Source organism: Loxodonta africana, chromosome 20, assembly GCF_030014295.1.
Source record: "Loxodonta africana isolate mLoxAfr1 chromosome 20, mLoxAfr1.hap2, whole genome shotgun sequence".
Classification (NCBI taxonomy): Eukaryota; Metazoa; Chordata; class Mammalia; order Proboscidea; family Elephantidae; genus Loxodonta; species Loxodonta africana.
The window spans coordinates 17,296,408-17,320,394 of NC_087361.1; the positions used below are offsets into that span (position 1 = coordinate 17,296,408).

The 23,987-nt window shown below is 36.8% G+C and overlaps 1 protein-coding gene across 1 annotated transcript in view; it reads right to left on the bottom strand.

The window, feature by feature from the left end:
* EPHA6 (EPH receptor A6) overlaps positions 1-23,987 on the bottom strand; it is a 1,103,076-nt gene that overhangs the window by 377,402 nt on the left and 701,687 nt on the right. Inside the window, 1 exon segment of the mRNA XM_003410340.3 lies at positions 17,684-17,808. Within this exon segment, the coding sequence (XP_003410388.1) occupies positions 17,684-17,808 (125 nt within the window).

A 23,987-nucleotide genomic window follows, 5' to 3' on the forward strand; every position in this document is an offset into this window, starting at 1 on the left:
GCTTTTTAAGGAAATCTGTCAAGGTAAATGTCACATGATTTTTCATACAATTGCGGGCTTCAAAATGCTCAGAAGGAATAAAAATATATCTTTGTTCAACTTATACATTTTTTTACTAAATGCCAAATTAAAGAGAGTAGCAATATCAGAAGAGAAAAAAACACATTTATGAATTGGTAATTATGTTTGCACTTCTACCTCCAAAAGATAATTGTTTAAGGACTAGGCAAAAAAATATTTATATTTTAACTGCATTTGAAATGAGCAAGTCTTACATTTCTCTCCAGGGAGTATGACTCAGTCAACACTTTAATAAGGTTGGCAATCAAGGGAAAACTTTCTAAGGGTTAGAAACATATCCTAGTTGCAGTTCTTAGCATGACATTTATATTAGAAATTCTGGCAAGATTTACCTACAGGTATTTTATTTACTCTTTCATCATTTTTTTTTTTTAATAATTTTTATTGAGCTTTAAGTGAACATTTACAAATCAAGTCAGTCTGTCACGTATAAGCTTACATACACCTTACTACATACTCCCACTTATTCTCCCCCTAATGAGTCAGCCCTTCCATTCTCTCCTTTCATGACAATTTTGCCAGTTTCTAACCCTCTCTACCCTCTTATCTCCCCTCCAGACAGGAGATGCCAACACAGTCTCAAGTGTCCACCTGATACAAGTAGCTCACTCTTCGCCAGCATCTCTCTCCAACCCATTGTCCAGTCCCTTCCATGTCTGATGAGTTGTCTTCAGGAATGGTTCCTGTCCTGGGCCAACAGAAGGTTTGGGGACCATGACCACCGGGATTCCTCTAGTCTCAGCCAGACCATTAAGTCTGGTCTTTTTATGAGAATTTGGGGTCTGCATCCCACTGCTCTCCTGCTGCCTCAGGGGTTCTCTCTTGTGCTCCCTGTCAGGGCAGTCATCAGTTGTGGCTAGACACCATCTAGTTCTTCTGGTCTCAGGATGATGTAAGTCTCTGGTTCATGTGGCCCTTTCTGTCTCTTGGGCTCTTAGTTGCCGTGTGACCTTGGTGTTCTTCATTCTCCTTTGATCCAGGTGGGTTGAGACCAATTGATGCATCTTAGATGGCCACTTGTTAGCATTTAAGACCCCAGACGCCACACTTCAAAGTGGGATGCAGAATGATTTCATAATAGAATTATTTTGCCAATTGACTTAGAAGTCCCCTTAAGCCATAGTCCCCAAACCCCTGCCCTTGCTTTGCTGACCTTCAAAGCATTCATTTTATCCCAGAAACTTCTTTGCTTTTGGTCCAGTCCAGTTGAGCTGACCTTCCATGTATTGAGTATCGTCCTTCCCTTCACCTAAAGTAGTTCTTATCTACTAACTAATCAGTAAAAAACCCTCTCCCACCCTCCCTCCCCCCCACCCCCCATAACCACAAAAGAATGTGTTCTTCTCAGTTTATACTATTTCTCAAGATCTTATAATAGTGGTCTTATACAATATTTGTCCTTTTGCCTCTGACTAATTTCACTCAGCATAATGCCTTCCAGGTTCCTCCATGTTATGAAATGTTTCACAGATTCCTCACTGTTCTTTATCGATGCGTAGTATTCCATTGTGTGAATATACCACAATTTATTTAACCATTCATCCATTGATGGACACCTTGGTTGCTTCCATCTTTTTGCTACAGTGCTGCAATAAACATGGGTGTGTATATATCTGTTTGTGTGAAGGCTCTTATTTCTCTAGGGTATATTCCGAGGAGTGGGATTTCTGAGTTGTATGGTAGTTCTATTTCTAACTGTTTAAGATAACGCCAGATAGATTTCCAAAGTGGTTGTACCATTTTACATTCCCACCAGCAGTGTATAAGAGTTCCAATCTCTCCGCAGCCTCTCCAACATTTATTATTTTGTGTTTTTTGGATTAATGCCAGCCTTGTTGGAGTGAGATGGAATCTCATCATGGTTTTAATTTGCATTTCTCTAATGGCTAATGATCGAGAGCATTTTCTCATGTATCTGTTAGCTGCCTGAATATCTTCTTTAGTGAAATGTGTGTTCATATCCTTTGCCCACTTCTTGGTTGGGTTGTTTGTCTTTTTGTGGTTGGGTTTTGACAGAATCACATAGATTTTAGAGATCAGGCGCTGGTCGGAGATGTCGTAGCTGAAAATTCTTTCCCAGTCTGTAGGTGGTCTTTCTACTCTTTTGGTGAAGTCTTTAGATGAGCATAGGTGTTTGATTTTCAGGAGCTCCCAGTTATCTGGTTTCTCTTCGTCATTTTTGGTAATGTTTTGTATTCTGTTTATGCCTTGTATTAGGGCTCCTAGGGTTGTCCCTATTTTTTCTTCCATGATCTTTATCGTTTTAGTCTTTATGTTTAGGTCTTTGATCCACTTGGAGTTAGTTTTTGTGCATGGTGTGAGGTATGGGTCCTGCTTCATTTTTTTGCAAATGGATATCCAGTTATGCCAGCACCATTTGTTAAAAAGACTATCGTTTCCCCAATTAACTGACACTGGGCCTTTGTCAAATATCAGGTGCTCATATGTGGATGGATTTATATCTGGGTTCTCAATTCTGTTCCATTGGTCTATGTGCCTGTTGTTGTACCAGTACCAGGCTGTTTTGACTACTGTGGCTGTATAATATTTTCTAAAATCAGGTAGAGTGAGACCTCCCACTTTCTTCTTCTTTTTCAGTAATGCTTTGCTTATCTGAGGCTTCTTTCCCTTCCATATGAAGTTGGTGATTTGTTTCTCTATCACCTTAAAAAATGACATTGGAATTTGGATCGGAAATGCATTGTATGTATAGATGGCTTTTGGTAGAATAGACATTTTTACTATGTTAAGTCTTCCTATCCATGAGCAGGGTATGTTTTTCCACTTAAGTATGTCCTTTTGAATGTCTTGTAGTAGAGCTTTGTAGTTTTCTTTGTATAGGTCTTTTACATCCTTGGTAAGATTTATTCCTAAGTATTTTATCTTCTTGGGGGCTACTGTGAATGGTATTGATTTGGTTATTTCCTCTTCGATGTTCTTTTTGTTGATATAGAGGAATCCAAGTGATTTTTGTATGTTTATCTTATAACCTGAGACTCTGCCAAACTCTTCTATTAGTTTCAGTAGTTTTCTGGAGGATTCCTTAGGGTTTTCTGTGTATAAGATCATGTCATCTGCAAATAGAGATAATTTTACTTCCTCTTTGCCAGTCTGGATGCCCTTTATTTCTTTGTCTAGCCTAATTACTCTGGCTAGGACTTCTAGCACAATGTTGAATAAGAGCGGTGATAAAGGGCATCCTTGTCTGGTTCCCGTTCTCAAGGGAAATGCTTTCAGGTTCTCTCCATTTAGAGTGATGTTGGCTGTTGGCTTTGCATAGATGCCCTTTATCATGTTGAGGAATTTTCCTTCAATTCCTATTTTGGTGAGAGTTTTTATCATAAATGGGTGTTGGACTTTGTCAAATGCCTTTTCTGCATCAATTGATAAGATCATGTGGTTTTTGTCTTTTGTTTTATTAATATGGTGGATTACATTAATGGTTTTTCTGATATTAAACCAGCCTTGCATACCTGGTATAAATCCCACTTGATCACGGTGAATTATTTTTTTGATAAGTTGTTGAATTCTACTGGCTACAATTTTGTTGAGGATTTTTGCATCTATGTTCATGAGGGATATAGGTTTGTAATTTTCTTTTTTTGTGATGTCTTTACCTGGTTTTGGTATCAGGGAGATGGTGGCTTCATAGAATGAGTTGGGTAGTATTTCATCATTTTCTATGCTTTGAAGTACCTTTAGTAGTAGTGGTGTTAACTCTTCTCTGAAAGTTTGGTAGAACTCTGCGGTATAGCCATCCGGGGCAGGGCTTTTTTTTTTGTTGGGAGTTTTTTGATTACCGTTTCAATCTCTTTTTTTTGTTATGGGTCTATTTAGTTGTTCTACTTCTGAATGTTTTAGTTTAGGTAGGTAGTGTTTTTCCAGGAATTCATCCGTTTCTTCTAGGTTTGCAAATTTGTTAGAGTACAATTTTTCGTAATAATCTGATATGATTCTTTTAATTTCAGTTGGGTCTGTTGTGATGTGGCCCTTCTCGTTTCTTATTCAGGTTATTTGTTTCCTTTCTGTATTTCTTTAGTCAGTCTAGCCAATGGTTTATCAATTTTGTTAATTTTTTCAAAGAACATGCTTTTGGCTTTGTTAATTCTTTCAATTGTTTTTCTGTTCTCTAATTCATTCAGTTCAGCTCTAATTTTTATTATTTGTTTTCTTCTGGTGCCTGATGGATTCTTTTGTTGCTCACTTTCTATTTGTTCAAGTTGTCGGGACAGTTCTCTGCTTTTGGCTCTTTCTTCTTTTTGTATGTGTGCATTTATCGATGTAAATTGGCCTCTGAGCACTGCTTTTGCTGTGTCCCAGAGGTTTTGATAGGAAGTATTTTCATTCTCGTTGCATTCTATGAATTTCCTTATTCCCTCCTTGATGTCTTCTATAACACAGTCTTTTTTCAGGAGGGTATTGTTCAGTTTCCAAGTATTTGATTTCTTTTCCCTAGTTTTTCTGTTATTAATTTCTAATTTTATTGCCTTGTGGTCTGAGAAGATGCTTTGTAATATTTCGATGTTTTGGATTCTGCAAAGGTTTGTTTTATGACCTAATATGTGGTCTATTCTAGAGAATGTGCCATGTGCGCTAGAAAAAAAAGTATACTTTGCAGCATTTGGGTGGAGAGTTCTGTATAAGTCGATGATGTCAAGTTGGTTGGTAATTAGGTCTCCCGTGTCTCTATTGAGCTTCTTACTGGATGTCCTGTCCTTCTCCGAAAGTGGTGTGTTGAAGGCTCTTACTATAATTGTGGAGGTGTCTATGTCACTTTTCAGTTCTGTTAAAATTTGATTTATGTATCTTGCAGCCCTGTCATTGCGTGCATAAATATTTAATATGGTTATATCTTCCTGATCAATTGTCCCTTTTATCATTATGTAGTGTCCTTCTTTATCCTTTGTGGTGGATTTAAGTTTAAAGTCTATTTTGTCAGAAATTAATATTGCTACTTCTCTTCTTTTTTGCTTATTGTTTGCTTGATATACTTTTTTCCATCCTTTGAGTTTTAGTTTGTTTGTGTCTCTAAGTCTAAGGTGTGTCTCTTGTAGGCAGCATATAGACGGATCGTGTTTCTTTATCCAGTCCGAGACTCTCTGTCTCTTTATTGGTGCATTTAGTCCATTTACATTCAGCGTAATTATAGATAAATGTGTTTAGTGTTGTCATCTTGATGCCTTTTTAAATGTGTTGTTGACAATTTCATTTTTCCACATAGTTTTTTGTGCTGAGACGTTTTTCTTAGTAAATTGTGAGATACTCATTTTCATAGTGTTTGACTTTATGTTTGTTGAGTCGTTACGTTTTTCTTGGCTTTTATCTTGAGTTATGGAGTTGTTATACCTCTTTGTGGTTACCTTAATATTAACCCTATTTTTCTAAGTAAAAATCTAACTTGTATTGTCCTATATCGCCTTGTATCACTCTCCATATGGCAGTTCTATGCCACCTGTATTTAGTCCCTCTTTTTGATCATTGTGATCTTTTACGTATTGACTTCAATGATTCCCTGTTATGAGCTTTTTTTTTTTAATTAATCTTAATTTGTTTTTGTGATTTCCCTATTTGAGTTGATATCAGGATGTTCTATTTTGTGACCTTGGGTTGTGCTGGTATGTGATATTATTGGTTTTCTGACCAAACAATTTCCTTTAGTATTTCCTGTAGCTTTGGTTTGGTTTTTGCAAATTCTCTAAGCTTGTGTTTATCTGTAAATATCTTAATTTCGCCTTCATATTTCAGAGAGAGTTTTGCTGTATATATGATCCTTGGCTGGCAGTTTTTCTCCTTCAGTGTTCTGTATATGTCATCGCATTGCCTTCTCGCCTGCATGGTTTCTGCTGAGTAGTCTGAACTTGTTCTTATTGATTCTCCCTTGAAGGTGACCTTTCTTTTCTCCCTGGCTGCTTTTAAAATTTTCTCTTTATCTTTGGTTTTGGCAAGTTTGATGATAATATGTCTTGGTGTTTTTCTTTTTGGATCAATCTTAAATGGAGTTCGATGAGCATCTTGGATAGATATCCTTTCGTCTTTCATGATGTCAGGGAAGTTTTCTGTCAGCAGCTCTTCAACTATTTTCTCTGTGTTTTCTGTCCTCCCTCCCTGTTCTGGGACTCCAATCACATGCAAGTTATCCTTCTTGATAGAGTCCCACATGGTTCTTAGGGTTTCTTCATTTTTTAAAATTCTTTTATCTGATTTTTTTCAGCTATGTTGGTGTTAATTCCCTGGTCCTCCAGATTTCCCAGTCTGCATTCTAATTGCTCGAGTCTGCTCCTCTGACTTCCTATTGCATTGTCTAATTCTGTAATTTTGTTATTAATCTTTTGGATTTCTGCATGCTGTCTCTCTATGGATTCTTGCAACTTATTAATTTTTCCACTATGTTCTTGAATAATCCTTTTGAGTTCTTCAACAGTTTTATCAGTGTGTTCCTTGGCTTTTTCTGCGGTTTGCCTTATTTCATTTCTGAGGTCATCCCTGATGTCTTGAAGCATTCTGTAAATTAGTTTTTTATATTCTGTATCTGATAATTCCAGGATTGTATCTTCATTTGGGAAAGATTTTGATTCTTTTGTTTGGGGGGTTGTAGAAGCTGTCATGGTCTGCTTCTTTATGTGGTTTGATATCGACTGCTGTCTCCGATAGTAGTGGTTTATTCTATAATTGCTCACTGAGTCTTATCTTGTTTTGTTTTCTTTCAATATACATGGATGGGCTACTAGACTGTGCTGTCTTGTTTGTTGTAGCCCTTGACTTACTTATGACCTATTACCAGCTGGTTTGGGCTGTTGCCAGATATATATGCCTGAGTCTATTCACTATTCTTGAGTAGAATCTGATTTTGGGTCATCAGGTGTGTGCTGCACCCTAACACCTATCCACCTCAAGAAGTAGTGGTGATAGTTGTGTGCACCAGATTCTATTAGCAGCTGGGGTTCACACTCCAGGGGGGGCAGGATGCTGACAGGCTTCCCCCAAGTGTCAGTGAGGTAGGTGTGTCTCTATTCCTATAGCACCTTGGTGGGAGGGCACTGCAGCTGTACCTTAGGCCTCCAATGTAAGAACCTCTACTGATTGGTAGGTGTCACCCTCCTTAGACACCTAAGGCAAGAGGCTAGGTGGTCTGGGGGGAGCTTCAGCCCTCAGTTCCCTGTTGTGGGTCAGTTAGGACTCTGTTGAAGAAGCAGAGGTATCAGACCTGGGAAACCTGTTTTTCCAGTAAATCCGCTAAAAAAAAAAAAAAATGCAGTCAGATCCCTATCAGAACTGCCTTTGGATTATAACCGCCACCTTGTTCCCTGTAAGGATGAAAGCCTGAGATTTGGATCATATATGCTTGGCTGGAGCTGGCTCTGTGTTTTTAGTCCAATTAGGGAAGGACTTTTGGTCACTGGGTTTTTTGTGGTTGCTTCTCTCAGGCCAGAAGAATGGGTTAGGAAAAGACCAAAAACAAAAGGGAAGAGCAAAGCCGCCGCAGAGCCTGAGCCATTATCCCTCTGGCTCAGGAAATTCCAATGTTGATGAAGCCACCTGGGAAGGGGGGGGATTCAGAAAAACAGAGTAGCACCCCGGAACATAGCCAAAGTTGCTTATCTTGCTTGGGATGACTATTTTATCTGTCGCCTATGTGTGCTGGCTGTGTGGAGATTGCCCCCGAGGGTCTGGCCCGCTAAAGCCACGGTCAGATCCTCCGCTGCCAGTCCAAAGCCCAGCATCAAGGTTCCCCTGCTGGAACACTGCACTCCCGGCTCCAAAACTAGTCACTGCCTCCCGGGGACTTCTCGTCCCGCCAGCCGCATCGCTGCGTCACTGCACCACCTCTGTGGACTGGCTGGGCCCTCTCCTGGGGTTAGTTTAGGGGAGTAGGGGTGCGCCCCATGTTTGTGCCGTGAGTAGATGCCGTGTTCAGCTCCCCTGCACTCAGTCCAAAGCCCGGTGCCAAGGTACCCTGGCTGGGACGTTGCACTCCCGGCTCCAAAACCAGTCAATGCCTCCCGGGGACTTCTCCCACCAGCCACGTCACCACGCCGCCTGCGTGGACCGGCTGGGCCCCCTCCCGGGGTCAGTTCAGGGGGGTAGGGCTGCGCCCCTTGTTTGCGAGGTCATAAGATTTTGTGTTCAGCTCTCCTGGGCCCAGTCCTAAGCCCGGCGCCAAGGTTACCTAACTGGGATGCTGGCTCCAGGCTCCGAAAACAGTCTCTGCTTCCCTGTATTTGTTCGTTCTCCGTCTCTGTCATTCAGGTCAACTCTTTAAATCTGTGTTTGTTGTTCAGGGTTCGTAGATTGTTAGGTATGTGATCGATTCACTTGTTTTTCCGAGTCTTTGTTGCAAGAGGGATCCGAGGCAGCATCTACCTAGTCAGCCATCTTGGCCCCGCCTCCTCTTTCATCATTTTAGGATACAAATTTAGATGTCTTCCTGGCATATTTGGCTTTCAAAAGTAATATTATATTTACATTTTCCATTAATGGAAGAATAGTTCTTTGAAGCCTGACTGAATGCAGATTGAATTCAAGGTAATGCTACGTTTGAATAATTGGTGTCTGTGGGGTTTTTGTTTGTATGTTATCACCAAATTAGATCAGAAGAATAGAGGAAGTTCGAATTTGTGTCCTGGTAACTCCCTGGAAGGAATTTTCTGAAGGAATGAAAATATAATTGAAAAATATTAATTTTGCCTACTTCAAGGCTATGCTCGTTCTTGCCAACTATTAGCCCAAATACACTTTATTAGCCAAATACAATTCCTAGTATTTTTTCTGCATGCTTGTGATCCTCTGAGAATTTAATACTGCAGGTTCTTTAACGTCTACTCTTCAAGTCATATGCTACACTGCATTGCTTCCCTCCTTCTAAACAATAAGGATTCTGTAAGGGGACGTAGAAATTTATGTGAATTATTAATCATCTTAAAATAGCCATAAGTTTTCTTTTATTCTTAGAAATGTGAAACTGAGTTGTAAAATACGGAGATTTCCAGATTACGAACAGAATTGAATTAGGCTTTCATTCTTATATTTTTGTACTTCTCTTTGTAATTTTTTCATAGTTCAAATTTTTGTTGAAAACATAAAATAGCTCATTCCTTCATGACTCCTATTTGATTATTTCCTGTCATCTTCCGCAGCAAAACAAGACACAAAAAAATTGTAAGTTTCTGCAATCATGGAATTTCAGAATTGGAAAAAAATTGAGTTTATTCGAAAGAGATAAAGACATGGAATTCAAGGAAGTGGTGAGCAGGCAATTGAAGAAATGTGTGATAAGTAATATGGAAACAACTGGTTATATGACTTTAGAATGTGAAATTGAATTATAATGTGGTGGAATTTAGAGCTGACTGAAATATAGTGAGTTAGCAGAAATGTAATTAGTGCACATTACCTAGTTTTATACAAGAACATCAATGACTGAACTTCTGGAGATTTCATACCACCGAAAGAATTCTAAGCTCTCTGAGCAGTGGGTATTGTCTTATTGTTCTTGGAAACCAGAAAGTAAAATTATGATACTCATTATGTTTATAACCTTTATTTCAGTCTATAAATTTAAGTATATTCCAAGTGTTGAATGAAGTATATTTAGAGTGCTTAGTTTTACTGATTTTGTTTTTTTTCTTTTTTGGATATACCATATCTTTGACACACTAAATCTAGCTCCTACAATTTTAAATGTATCCCTTCCTCAAACAAAAACCAGAAGATAGTACAAAAACCTGTGGCGGCTGAGTCGATTCCAACTCATGGCAATTCCATGTGTTACAGAGTAGAACTGCTCCACAGGGTTTTCTTGGCTGTAATCTTTACGGAAACAGGTTACAAGGCCTTTTTCCCTCAGTGCCTCTGGTGAGCTCAAACCACCAAGCTATATGTTAGTAAAAAAAAAACTAACATAGTCAAGTGCAAACCTTTTGTGGATAGCCCTTCTGAAATGGGAGATGCTTTAAAACTAGAGTATATCAAGTCCCTGAGTTAAGAACGTCCAATTTACAGACAATTTGTACTTAAGAATGAACTGCCAGAAAGCCTATTGTATTAAAGTTTTAAGTTAAATACAGTAGTTCATAATAAGGAACTCACGCACTACTTTATGATGCTCATAAAGTGTTTCTTAAGTGTCTTATTATATACATAGAAAGGTAAAATATATACTATATACTAAGACAAACATTTGACTAACTGACATTTAATAAAAAGTGTATACCTGTTCCAACTTACGTACAAACTTAAAGCCAGACTTAGTAAGCGATCTCGTTTTAACCCGGGGACTGCCTATAGTTAATAGACATATGTAATTTTCATGTGTGTGAAGAGATGCAGTGATGAAAACATCTTTCTTATTACTTTCTATTTTGATAGGTTCAAGCCATTCAGATGCTGCTGTTCATGTAGTACTGGCATGGGTCCCTGGCTTGCCAACATGAGAAGCTCTGCTCTAGGCCCCCTGAGGACAGGCTTCCCCAGGGAGCGTGATTGCTGCTTGACAAGGCAACTTCACATGATATCTCCATTATGATTGTTTGTGTCAGTAAATCCCCTTGCTGTCTCTTTTCTTTCGGTTAATGTTTTTTAATTAGTACCAAATGCTCATATCCAATTTCTCTGTGGTGGACATTTCGACAAGTAAGAGTTATGGGGGAAAAAAAAAAGGAATACGGAAACTTTTTTTTACCAGCTCAGGAATTTGCTGATTCGATTAGAAACCTTAAATTGTATCAAAATCTGATTTGGTCTTTTATTTAGTGTATTTTTCTTTAGGTTAATATTTTTGGTCTTAATATCATGCAAATCATGTAGTTCCTGCAGAGGTCCTACCCAGTTATAAAGATACAGCCATATTTAAATTCAGAAGTATGTTTCGGAGGAGTTTTATTATTTTTGTATCTAACTTTACCAAGTTAGAGGAAATTTTCTCAAATAACATGAGGTAATATAGAAGCAGTGCCTCTAGAGAGGTCCTCAAACTATGGTCCCTGGACCAGCAGTACTGGCTTCACCTGGGAGCTTGCTAAAAATGCAAAATCTCATCTCTCTATCCAGGGGCCCCATCAACTGAGTCATAATCTGCATTTCGACAAATCCCTGTGTTATCCAGGTGATGCATGTGCACTATTCTAGATTACAGTCTTCTTAGTTCTTTGTATGGAAACCACATTTAGGTTTCCATGCAGGTTTACATTTAGGTCTACGAATTGTATGAGTTAAATGGCCCATAGGGGAAGGGGCACTCAGAAAAGGAAGTATATGTGTTTCTTTACCTAAATAACGGATGGACGTAAGAGTAGCATTCCTGGAGGTGAAGAGAAAATGCTCTTCTTTTCTTTGCAAACAAGTAAGTAGAAGAGATACAACAAAAGAAAATGGGGAATGTATACTGACAATTTTATAAGGAAAGACAAAGTTTTTTTCTTTCTTCAACTGATTATTGCTACAAAAATCGCTTCATATATTTTTATCCAAATAAAAATGCGTATTTACTTATTACATGTCTTTAGAAAATGAGGAATATTTATTGAACTAATATCTGGGACAAAACTATGTTGATAAAATAGAATAAGAAGGGAGAGGATAAAGATTTATTATGCAAATTTGATACTGAGAAGTATGTGGCCTTCAAAAAGGACACAAAGGATTCAACTTTCTCTCAGGAGAAGCTACTTTAAATCATTTCTGAGTGGTGAAAATATTTCCCATAATGAAAAGTTTTCCACAAATCTCACCTTTTTAACAAGACACTGTTCTCAGTGTCATGAAATTACATATTTTTAGTTAAAGCCCATACATAACTTATCCTATAATCTGCGGACTAGGGGAAACACAGGCGAACTTAATTAATTCAGTATTTTATACAAATTATTACTGGTCATCAGGATGTAGGAAATGCTTCCTTTCTCATGAAGAATTTTCTTGAACAGAATCTAAAAACTGCTGACTGTGGTGAAAATTAATAAGAGTACTTTAAGGAAAAGATTTTACTAGTCATAGTGTCATTAAATACTGGATGTAAGAATAATGAACTATTATGGGGAATTCATGTTTGGAAAATGAGCGACTAGTTGGTAATTAGGAGAGCTATTCAGCACCCTGGTGAGACAGGTACGTTTCCTTGCTGCCATTTTACAGATGCAAAATGGGCATCGGAGAGCAATGAAGTGTTTGGCCTCAGGGAGCCCAGAAAATCAGCATCAGCAGAAAACACTGACTTCTCTGAGATATCCAATTGCCATGCTGTGAAATGGCTACTGTTAACAACCACTTACTGCCTGTGTGTTTTGGTGAAGGTACTTACTCTCCTTATGCCTTAGTTTCCCCTTCTGTAAAATTGGAAGAGTATTTACCTCAAAGGGTTGGTATTAGGATTAAGATATTCAGTGTAGGCAAAACACTGAAAGAATACCTGACATATAATTACTTAATAGTTGTTGCCTATTAGTTATTAGCTATGTACCTTTCTGAGTGCTGGGGATAAAAAGCGGACAAATGAAATCCCTGCCCTTATAAGCATTTCTAGTTATGAAGAGAACATCCAGCTGATGGACATCTGTGAATGGGACTTTTTTTGAACAGGTAAAAAAAAAAAAAAAGTCCAGGGCTTGCCTTCCTTCCCTCCCTCTCTTCCTGCCTTCTTTCTTTTTATTTGGTAGGGGTAATCCCTAATAATGGTTGGGTAACTTTTTCTAATTTCCTTCTGGATTCTGAATGCAGAGAGAAATCTACTAATTCAGCTCATATTTTCTTGAAAGTGGAAGACACCCTAAACTCTAAATAGGCTGTGCTGGGCTAGCTGAAGGAGCTCTACTGGAGATCAGGAACAAGAACCCTCCCTTAAAGCAAATTCCTCAATGATTAAATTTCCAAATATTCTTTGGTAGATGGCACGTCCTCAATGACTGTTTTTTACAACTGACTAACCCTGAAACCCTGCACCTGCTCTGATTCTATCTCCTGAGAAACCAAATGAAAGGAATTTACAATGACCTTCAGGACACTACCCTGCCCAGACCTCGCCTATATAATCTGCTGTTATACTCCTATTCTCTCTTTGCAGCACCTTCCTGATACTTTTTGTTTGATGCTACCCCATTAGAATTACATCTACTCACCATAAATAGTTTCTGTTATGCTAATTTCTGGTGTTTCTCTGTACACTTAGGCTTTTACAAAAAGCAAACATCTGTGTTAGGCGTTGACTGGAGTTTCTATGACAAAGATCAATAAGAAATGACCCTTTTTCTTTAGAGGCTCACAATTTAGTGAAGGAGTTAGATGCATACACTGTTGTTGTTAAATGCTGTCAAGCCAGTTCCAACTCATAGTGCCCCTATGTACAACAGAACAAAACAGTGCCCAGTCCTGTGCCATCCTCAAAATTGCTGCTATGTTTGAGCCCATTGTTGCAGCCACTGTGTGAATCCATCTCATTGAGGGTCTTCCTCTCTTTCACTGACCCTCTACTTTATGAGCATGATGTCGTTCTCCAGGCACTGGGTCCTCCAGATAACATATCCAAATTACGTGAAATGAGGTCTCACTATCCTTGCTTCTAAGAAGCATTCTGGCTGTACTTCTTCCAAGACAGATTTGTTTGGTCTTCTGGCAGTACGTGGTATGTTCAGTATTATTTGTCAACACCATAATTCAAAGGTATTCATTCTTCTTTGGTCTTCCTTATTCATTGTCCAGTTTTTGCATGCATATGAGATAATTGAAAATACCATGGCTTGGATTAGGTACACCTTAGTTCTCAAAGTGACACATATATATACTTCTATTTAAGACTGATTTTGATAAGTATAATGAAAAAGCAAAGAATCCAGAAGAAAAAGTGCCTTGAGCAGGAAAAAAAAAAGGAAAAGAGTGAAAAAATAGAGGAGAGGGTGAAAGAGGGAGGGAGAGGGAAGGGAAAGAGAAGAAAAATTAACAAGGGAAGTAAAAGAGTAAGGAGAGAAGGGAAAGAAATAAGGAAAGGATATGATATCTCAAGGGGCTCTTCAAGGGGTAGGTCCTACTTTGTCACCACAAGAGAGTTCACAACATGTGAAGGTGGAGACAGAGGGGTTTGGAGTAAAGAAGATATTGTCTTAGTTCCCTCATTCTAAGAGTAGACCTGGTTTTTGGAGAAAAACTTTGCTAGTTGCACTAAGCAAGGGGCTCAGTGGGCAAATCCCACATTCATTGCTAACCTGGAAATAGATCCAGTCCTCACCTTCCCACTTCTCCATCCTTGTCACAGGGGTATATCGGTGGGAACCAACCGCAAGATCAAGAGTCCACAGGACTCCCTCCCTCCACTTCAGACCAATTGGCCCCTTCTGTATCTCATCCCTAATCACCTAGGACTAGACTAGTAAGTGCCAGCTACAAGCTAGGGAGTTCACATGACTCCCTTCACTTCAGACCAGCTAGTTCTTTCACTGTCTCATCCCTAGCCACACAGGGTAGGTCAGAGCAAACAAGTTAAAAGAACATAATCAATCTTCAGACTGCCGACTAGGCAGATGCAAGCCCCTGCTGGCTCTCAATGCCCCATTGAGATCAGTAGTTCACTGGAATGACATGTGGAATTCATGGAGAGTATCTATACTTACAGTTACTGATTTGATTTCTTACCATGAGAAAAGATACAAACAAAGAGATGCATAGGGCAAGATCTGAGAGGGTTTCCAGCAAGAGGCTTTCATATTCCTAGAGACACATGGTCCTCCTGAGATCAGATGTTCCTACCAACCAGGAAGCCCGAGGGAACATCCATTTTGAAAGCCTCAATTCTGTCCTATAAGGTCGCTATGAGTCGGAATCGACTCAATGGCAATGGGATGGACTTATTAGCTTCACTGAGTAGTCATGATTGGGGCCTCACTGTATAGTCATGGTTGATTAAATCATTGAAGATACCTGGTTGATTAAATTATGCCCCCTCACTTCCTGAGGTTAGCTGACCGGAAGATCTTTGTGGCTTGGACAACTCATTTGCACAGATTTTCAAGTGTTGCCAGGCAGTTTCAGGTAATAAAGACACCTTGATTAAACTTAGGAAATTCCAAGGCTTTTTTTCCCAAGATAATGGCTGAATTCTTTGTTTCATACTAGTAAGAAAATAGAAAAATAGAAAAAAATTTGTAATGTATTTGAGTTTCCTCATTTTTTAAAAGCGATTTTTCATATTTGAGCAGTATTCATTTGGTTAAATAAAAATGAAAGACAATTTAGTGTATGTAAAAAGAGTAGTAAGGAATGGGTAGTATAATTAACTGAATAGAGAATAACCAACAAAGCAATATAGTTCCTTCCCATTACTGCCCCGAAGACTCACACACACACACACACACACACACACACACATACATATTATCAAAAAAATCCCAAACCTGTTGCCATCAACTCTATGGGGGCAGTTCTACTCTGTTCTATAGGGTCACTATGAGTTGGAATTGACTTTACAGCAGTGGGTTTTGTTTTTGGTTTAGCATCTTTTATTGGTTGCCTATGTTTTTATGTATAAAAAGTTAATTATTTTTGTTTAGTTTGTACTTAATTCTCATGCTATCGTTTTCTGATTCTGTATTGTACTATATTATATGCCAAATATTTCTTTATGGCTTGCTTAAATGATGCTTAATACTGATTTAGTGCTTTTCATCTTTAGATCTGTTTGTAATTAATCTTCGCAACTCGCCAGAAGCATAGATATCTTTATTTCCACTTTGTAAATGTGAAGTCTGAGACATAGAGAGATTAATTGATTTTTTTCTGGCCACAAACATAATGATACAGTCAGAGCATGAATTAGGAATCCTTGGCTTCTAGGGCCATGTTTAACCTATTAGCATTGGAACACCGCCATTATCTTACAAGATAAACCCTTTCATAACATCATCTATTCCATTGTTAAAATAAAACTTAGTGTAATAAAGCTAAATGTCTCAAATCTAAAAGTAAACATGGATACTCTACCAATTACTATCCTTCAGAATGTCATTTATTTCCAAAGTTTTGATTTTTATGAATGTAATTCTTTTTACTGAATTTGTATGATTTGTACTGACTTGAAAATATTGTAAGTTATTTCCAACCTCAAACATGGGGAGTAAAAATAAATAGGAAATGGGACACTGATTTTCTGTGTATGAAACACGCTTATAAAACACAGAGAGATATTCTGATTCTGAATAAGCTGCTCGGAGTATTTTCCAAGGATGCTTGTATATATGAGTGAATTTCTTTTAAAATAATCAGAATTTTTGAATCCATGAAGACCTATCTAAACTACTAAGCAGAAAATGTGTAATTCCTTGTGACAGCAGGCCACAGGTTATACCATTTGAAAAGGTAGCCAAAACAGGATTTCTGAGCGCGTGCTGGTGTGGCCAATGGGCGGAATCTGTAATCCAATTTATACTTCTTCTTTAGACTATGACTTTATCCATGTCAGTTAATGGCAATGAAAGTCTTTATTGACTACACAATGTTGTACTTATTAGAGTGCAAAAAATGGGTACAGCCGTGCTACTGGGTTCCTATCCTCATCAAGTTAATTCCAACTCATAGCAACCTTATATGAGAAAGTAGAGCTGCCCCATAGAGTTTCCAAGTTGGTAATCTTCATGGAAGTAGACAGCCACATCTTTCTCCCACAGAGTGGCTGGTGGGTTCAGACTGCTGACCCTTCGGTTAGCAGCTGAGTGCTTAAGCACTGTGCCACCAAGATGCCTTACTTAGCTACCTCTCCCTTTATCAAACTTACACTTGCTCAGAAGTAGTAGAATAGAAGAAAAAGTAGGATTCTATTTCTCTTTTTGCCCCATATTTCCTCAGAAACATTAATGCTCCCTTTGTCAATATTCCAGAATTAATATTAGCAGAAGGAGACACATTATCATAATTGACTGGGTGGTATGTTGTGACGTCTATATAAGACTATCATGAAGGTGAGGAATTTGGGGAGGGGGCATAAAAGAAGAGTGTGGATACAATAAATCTAAGGATGTATATAAGCCATAAAAATATAATAAATAAGAGTAATTTAAACTGATAAAAATGGAAATTAAGATTGAGTTGATTTATTGAACACATTTATCTTTCTAGCTGTGTATAAAATAGCTGACACGAATTTAAATAAATTTTTAGTATTTATTAATTCATTCCATTTACCCCTGAAATCATTCTTTCCAAATTATAGTAGACTGTAACTCTAAACTTACTGGCAAAAGATACAGGCTACTCAACGGTGCTTCGGTTCATAGTAATTTCATTTTACAATTCTTCTCAAGTAAATTACAGGGACAACGTTATGGCAATCAAAGTGTAAATTGAAGGGGCTAATACTTCTTACTATATCGTGATACCTAAAATAATACCTAGAAGTAGGTCATGATAGAGGAAAACACCTTGAATCTTCTACTTTAATCTGACATAAGACAAATTAATTAAGAAATTATAGCACAATGGTAAATTAGAAAGGATTCAAAGAAAGAGTAGGTATGAGATTAAGCCAAAGAAGAAGAGATTTTGAAGTAAAATAACAGCATGCTCAACATATACATAAACAAATATATATACATATGTAATATTTCAGGAAGCTCCAAATAAGACCTACTTTCTCATAGTACTTGATCTCGTAGTCCAGAATGGCTCCATTGGAAAAAGCAGGTGCTTGCCATGATAGGGCAATGCTATTTTGGGATGCCCAGTCCTTCCTTACCATACCTATCAGGGAAGGTGCTGAAAGGAAAGAAAACAACTAAGAATTAATTGGCAGGAATAATTATTTACAATCTTTTCTTTAATATTTTCTCTTCCAAGGAAAACAATTCTTGTTGAAGAGGACCCTGATCATTGATGTCTTAGGATGTACTCTATTCAATTCAAATTAAGTATCAAAATATATTCAGAAACAGTATGAGGGAACATTGGAAATACCCAGATATGACAGTAAGGGCTATTTGTGTCGGAGGAGGGCATTTTTTTTCTTTAAACCAGCTTTGCTTTACAGCTATGACATGAGGTATAATCAACTTGACTCCTGTATTTTATCAAGTTTAAATCTATTGCAGGAAAAAAAAAAAAAACTCTTCAATTACAAGATCTACAGGTTTTCTTTCTCTTCAGTAAGAAAAGCTGTTACAGAAACTTCTTAACTATAGTAAACTATTGCTGACCACTGTGAGGATGATTCCTTTTACATGATTTCTGTGACATCTGAATAAAATTTACATATTTAACTTCTGAAGTTTCTTTTCAGAATCACGTCTTATTTTCCTACGTAATATTATTTTAACAATCCAGTCTTAACCTAAGGTAACCTTGTGTCAAACTTCCAGTATCTACCTAGAATGTATATATCATAGATTATTTTCTTTGACTCTTTCACAAAATAATTTTCATTAAGTATTCTAATTTTTAATACAGTAGTGTTTGACATAATGCTAAAATTCACTCATAACAAGAACAAACTACACTGAGATATCATTTCTCACTTATCAGATTGGGAAAAGAAAAATTCAGACATCTGACAACATGCATCGTTGGCTAGGCGTTAGAGAAAAACTCTGTAATACATTGTTGGTGGGAATGCAAAATGGTGCAACTCTTATCAAGGGAAATTCGGCCATTTGGGACAAAATTAAATATTCTTTTATATTTTAGCTTTTTGGAGTATACCACAAATACACTGCATACGTACAAAGTGACACATTTACAAGCCTATTCACTGAGATTTATTTGTGAAGACTGAAAACAAGTCAAATGTCTACTGATTAGGGACTGGTTGAAAAAACCATGTTATTTCTACTAGAAAATTATGATGCTGTAAAAAGGAATTATGGCTATCTGTAAATATTGCAAAGGAATTATTTCAGGATATATTTCTAAGCGAAGAAAGCATAGAGGAAAAATGTATAAAAACAATGCAAGAATAAACTAAGAATAAAAAATAATAACGATGGTTACCCGTAGGGGATGTGATGTAATAGAACGGACAGGGCAGGGATGAAAGCGAGACTTCTTCATTTATACCTTGCTTTGTAGATTTACTTTGGATTCCTGCACATATTTTAAATAATTAGGAAACAATACTAACATTAAAAGCACAATTTCCAAAAAAAAAAAAAAAAGGGAAATAAAACAAAGAAGCCTGTGTGTTGAATCAAATATAGACATGAAAAGGAACTTAAAACACAGTAATTTAACATACATCCCAATGGGATATAGTCTAAGGATTAAAAACAGCAAAAAAAAAAAAAAAAAAAAAAATTATTAAACTGCTTTTAGTAATCATGGAAATCCTGGTAGCATAGTGGTTAAGAGCTATGGCTGCTAACCAAAAGGTCAGAGGTTCAAATCCACCAGGTGCTCCTTGGAAACCGTATGGGGCAGTTCTACTCTGTCCTATAGGATCACTATGAGTCGGAATCGACTGGAAGGCAATGGGTTTTTTTTTTTTTTTTTTGGTTTTAGTAATCATAAGGGTGGTGGTAGTATTGGTATTGTAATTCTGAGAGTGTAGTGTATATATCAAGGGATAAAGCAAATGAATAATTATGTTGGTGTTACTCAGAACAACGATTGTGTGTGGTGGTGGGGGGGAGAGATACAGATCAATGAAGTTAAGTAAAAATCCCATACTAGTAAATTTAAATCAGAAATATTATAAACTCAGGATGTCTTTCTAATTCATTTTTACAAATTTGTATCAATATACCAAACCCAGCTGAGAACAAGATTAGAAAAAAATAGATTCTGTGTGATTAAGGTGAATATAGTTTAAATTTCTAAGAAAGACTCAAGAATTAAGAGTCTGGTATTTTATTTCTAAATGTTGCTTTTTTATCTTAAGGACAAAGTACTTTCTTAAATTTGTGAGAACACGTTCAGTTTCTAAGAAAATAGGTATTTTAAAAATTGTATTTTAAACTGGCTGTTAAATGAAAGTATTATTGTTGGATTAAAACACAGTCTTAAAAAATGAAGGATAGTTATAGGAATTGCCAAAAAATACAAGGGTTTGTGCTATGATCTAAAATACAAATGGATGTGGTAAATAAGAACAAGTGTTCAGATAATTCACTATTTAAATTTAATCATATTCTGTATTAATAATCTACCATTAATAAATTTATCCCTGCTGGAAACTACATTAATGTTCTTGAATTATATTGCAATAATGTATTAAATGGTGCTTTATGGAGAAATTATAACTTTAAAGTGAACTATACAAATTAGAAGTTGATTTAGGCATATCACTTTATTAGAATTTCTGGAAATGCTTTTATTCACATAATCTTATGGTAAATTTTCAGTAAAATCTACAGTGTCATAAAGCAATATTATGAGTGTTTACATTTTGCCTCATAATTATTTTGCACTCAAGGCCAACAATATAATCCTTGCAAAACTTATAAGAACCCAATTATGGCAGCAGCATATTAGAACGACTATTGAGTAAAACATATGCATTATCTTTTCTATTTTCAGGTCTCCAGTGGTTAATTAATTATACAGGTACATCACTTAAATTGTAGGGGTCCTCTCTTGCTTCATCTGTAAAAGAGAGATAAGAAAACCCATTCCCTAACTATGTCAGGTTCTTCACTTACAGAGGGACTTCAGGGACCAAGAACTCTGGCAAACCCTAAAACCTCTTCACTCTTGCTCATCCTTTTCCTATGTGAATATACGTATTTTACGCAGTCTACAATATACATAATTTGAAACAGTTTATCTATTTTAACAGTACATACAAAGCCCTGTTCCATAGTTTGATACAGTCTCTGTAATGATGACTCTGACAGCTGAAATACTTGATTTCGTTGCTACTTTACTAAGTCATGTCTCTAATACTGGGTGTTGATGTTCTCAGTGTTGTGCCATTAGAACCCTTACATTTTATACACAATTTTTTAAATTTATTAAATTATTTTATGGAAAAATTGCTTCATGTAATTTGGAACTATATTAGCATATACTAGTATATTAGCATATTACTTCGAAAAGAGCTGCATTAATATAATATACAAAGGCATACATTTTAAACAATTGATGAGCTCAATTCGAGGATGTGGGAAAAAAAAAAACTGGCCAATATGTACCACAATTAGTTCATTTTCTATTTTCACAGAAGCTCAAAACGATGTAGAATTTCATTTTAAAATGAGGCTTCAATATATGAAATGTCAAGCATTTGTACTGAATATATTTAATGTATTTATTTTCTTAATAACCCAAGTTTATATAAATTCTGAATGTGACATATTGTGACATTATAGTACCAATGAATATAAAACAGAAAATATAGTATAAATATTTACATTTTTTTCCCCTCACAAGATTTCGAACACAGAAGGACAACTGTTGATTTTTAATTTTGATTCTAGAAGTCAGAGAAAGAAAGAAATAGGCAGTAAAATAATATCTTCTGGGCTTTGTCAGAACAGAGGCTGACTGAAAAACTTCAAGACTCAAGCAATATTTCCAGACTAAGAACTCTGTATTCAGTACAGTTTTCAGAGGAACCCTGGTGGTGCAGTGGTGAAGGTGCTCTGTTGCTAACTGAAAGGTCAGCAGCTGGAACAGCTGGAACCCACCAGCTGCTCTGTGGGAAAAAGATGTGGCAGTCTCCTGTAAAGATTTACAGCCTTGGAAACCCTGTGAGGCAGTTCTACTCTGCCCCATATGGTCACCATGAGTTGGAATTGATTCGACGGCAATGGGTTTGTATTTTTTTGGATACTTTTCAGTAAAATTGAATTTTTGGTATACATCTTTTCTTAAGCCTTCTAAATCTTAGCTTTGACCTTCACAATAAATGATTGTTGAATAGATTATCACATTCTTGAAAATAGCTTTAATATGAACTTTTCTGATTATTATATTTTCCGAATCCCAAATAGTTTACTAAATGCTATGGTTAAAAGCTACAGCTACTAGCCAAAAGGTCGGCAGTTCGAATCCACCGGCACTCCTTGGAAACCATATGGGGCAGTTCTCCTCTGTCCTATAGGGTCACTATGAGTCAAAATTGACTCAACAGTGGTGGGTTTATATAACAAAAATTGAAGAAAAAATGTTGGGAAATTAACAAAAGAGATCTTCTTTACCATTAGATGAGCATTATTTTCTTCTGCTTATGTGGACATACCTGAAGAAATACTAAATTATTCTAGTTAATTATTTTTCTCCTAATTAAGATTTATTTAACTTTTATTAAGTATTGACTACATGATATGCATATTTTATCATTCATTCTCATGAATATACGGAATGGAGGTTTTCCCCACTGAAAGATGAGGAAGCTGAAAAAGAAGTGGAGCAGTTGTTTAATGATGAGATGCGAAGGTGAATTTTTATAATAATTCAAAATGTCAAGAAACAAGTAGAAAACTAATATTTTGCTGCAGTTCTTAAAAATTCATTTTAATGTAATGTGCTAAAAATTAAAATCTACGTTCAAAACTTGATGCAAAGAAATATGAAAAAATCACAAGCATCCTTATTGTCTTTGAATTTGTTATTTTTCTGTCTTTTTTTACATTGCTATTCAAAATCACACTGTGGATTATTACAAATCTGCTCTATTTTGAGAATATAATCAAGATTTATGATATGGGTCATGAGTTTAAATATTTTTCTAAAGCTCTATCAAATATTGCTGGAGTCCTAGTGATGCAGTGACTAAGAGCTCAGGCTGCTAACCAAAAAGTTGGCAGTTCAAATCCACCAGCTGCTCTTTGGAAACCCTATAGTCCAATTCTACTCTATCCTATAGGGTTGCTATGGGTCAGAATCGACTCAATGGCAACGGGTTTTATTTTTTTTTTAATCAGATATGGCTAGTTTTCAGCCACCTACTGAGCATACTCCAACACTCGTCTGTCAGTTTGTCATACTGTGGTGGCTCGCATGTTGCTGTGATGCTGGAAGATATGCCCAGTATTTCAAATACCAGCAAGGCCACCCATGGTGAACAGGTTTCAGCAGAGCTTCCAGACCAAGACAGACTAGGAAGAAGGACCTGGCGATCTACTTCTAAAATAATGGGCCAGTGAAAACCTTACGAATAGCAGTGGAACATTGATACAGTACCAGAAGATGAGCCTCTCAGGTGGGAGGGCACTACTGAAGAAAAGCTTTCTCCTCAAAGTAGCTGAAACAAAAAAAAATCAAGCCCATTGCCATCTAGTAGATTCCTACTCATAGAGTTGACCTTAATGACGTGGATGGAGTAAAGCTTTCAAGTACTTTATTTGCTGAAGTGACACAACTCAAAATGAGAATAAATAGCTTCAAACATCCATTTATAATCAGAACATGGAATGTACAAAGTATGAACCTAGAAAAATTGGAAGTTGTCAAAAATAAAATGGAACACTTGAAGATCAATATCCCAGGCATTAGTGAGTGAGCTGAAATGCACTGTATTGGCAATTTTGAATCAGTCAATCATATGGTCTACTATGCCAGGAATGAAAATTGAAGAGGAATGGCATGACATTCATCATCAAAAAGAACATTTAGGATCTATCTTGAAGTACATCACTATAATATTCATATACCTACAAGACCAGTTAATATGACTACTATTCAAATTTATGCACCAACCATTAATGCCAAAGATGAAGAAATCGAAGATTTTATCAACTTTTGCAGTCTGAAATTGATCAAACATGTAATCAAGATGCATTTATAAATCTGGTGATTGGAATGGAAACCCTAGTGGCTAAGTGGTTAAGAGCTATGGCTGCTAACCAAAAATTCAGCAGTTCAAATCTACCAGGCACTCCTTGGAAACTCTATGGGGCAGCTCTCCTCTGTCCTATAGGGTCGCTATGAGTCGGAATCAACTTGATGGCAATGGATATGTTTTTTTTTGTGTGTGTGTGACTGGAATGTTAATGTTGGAAAAA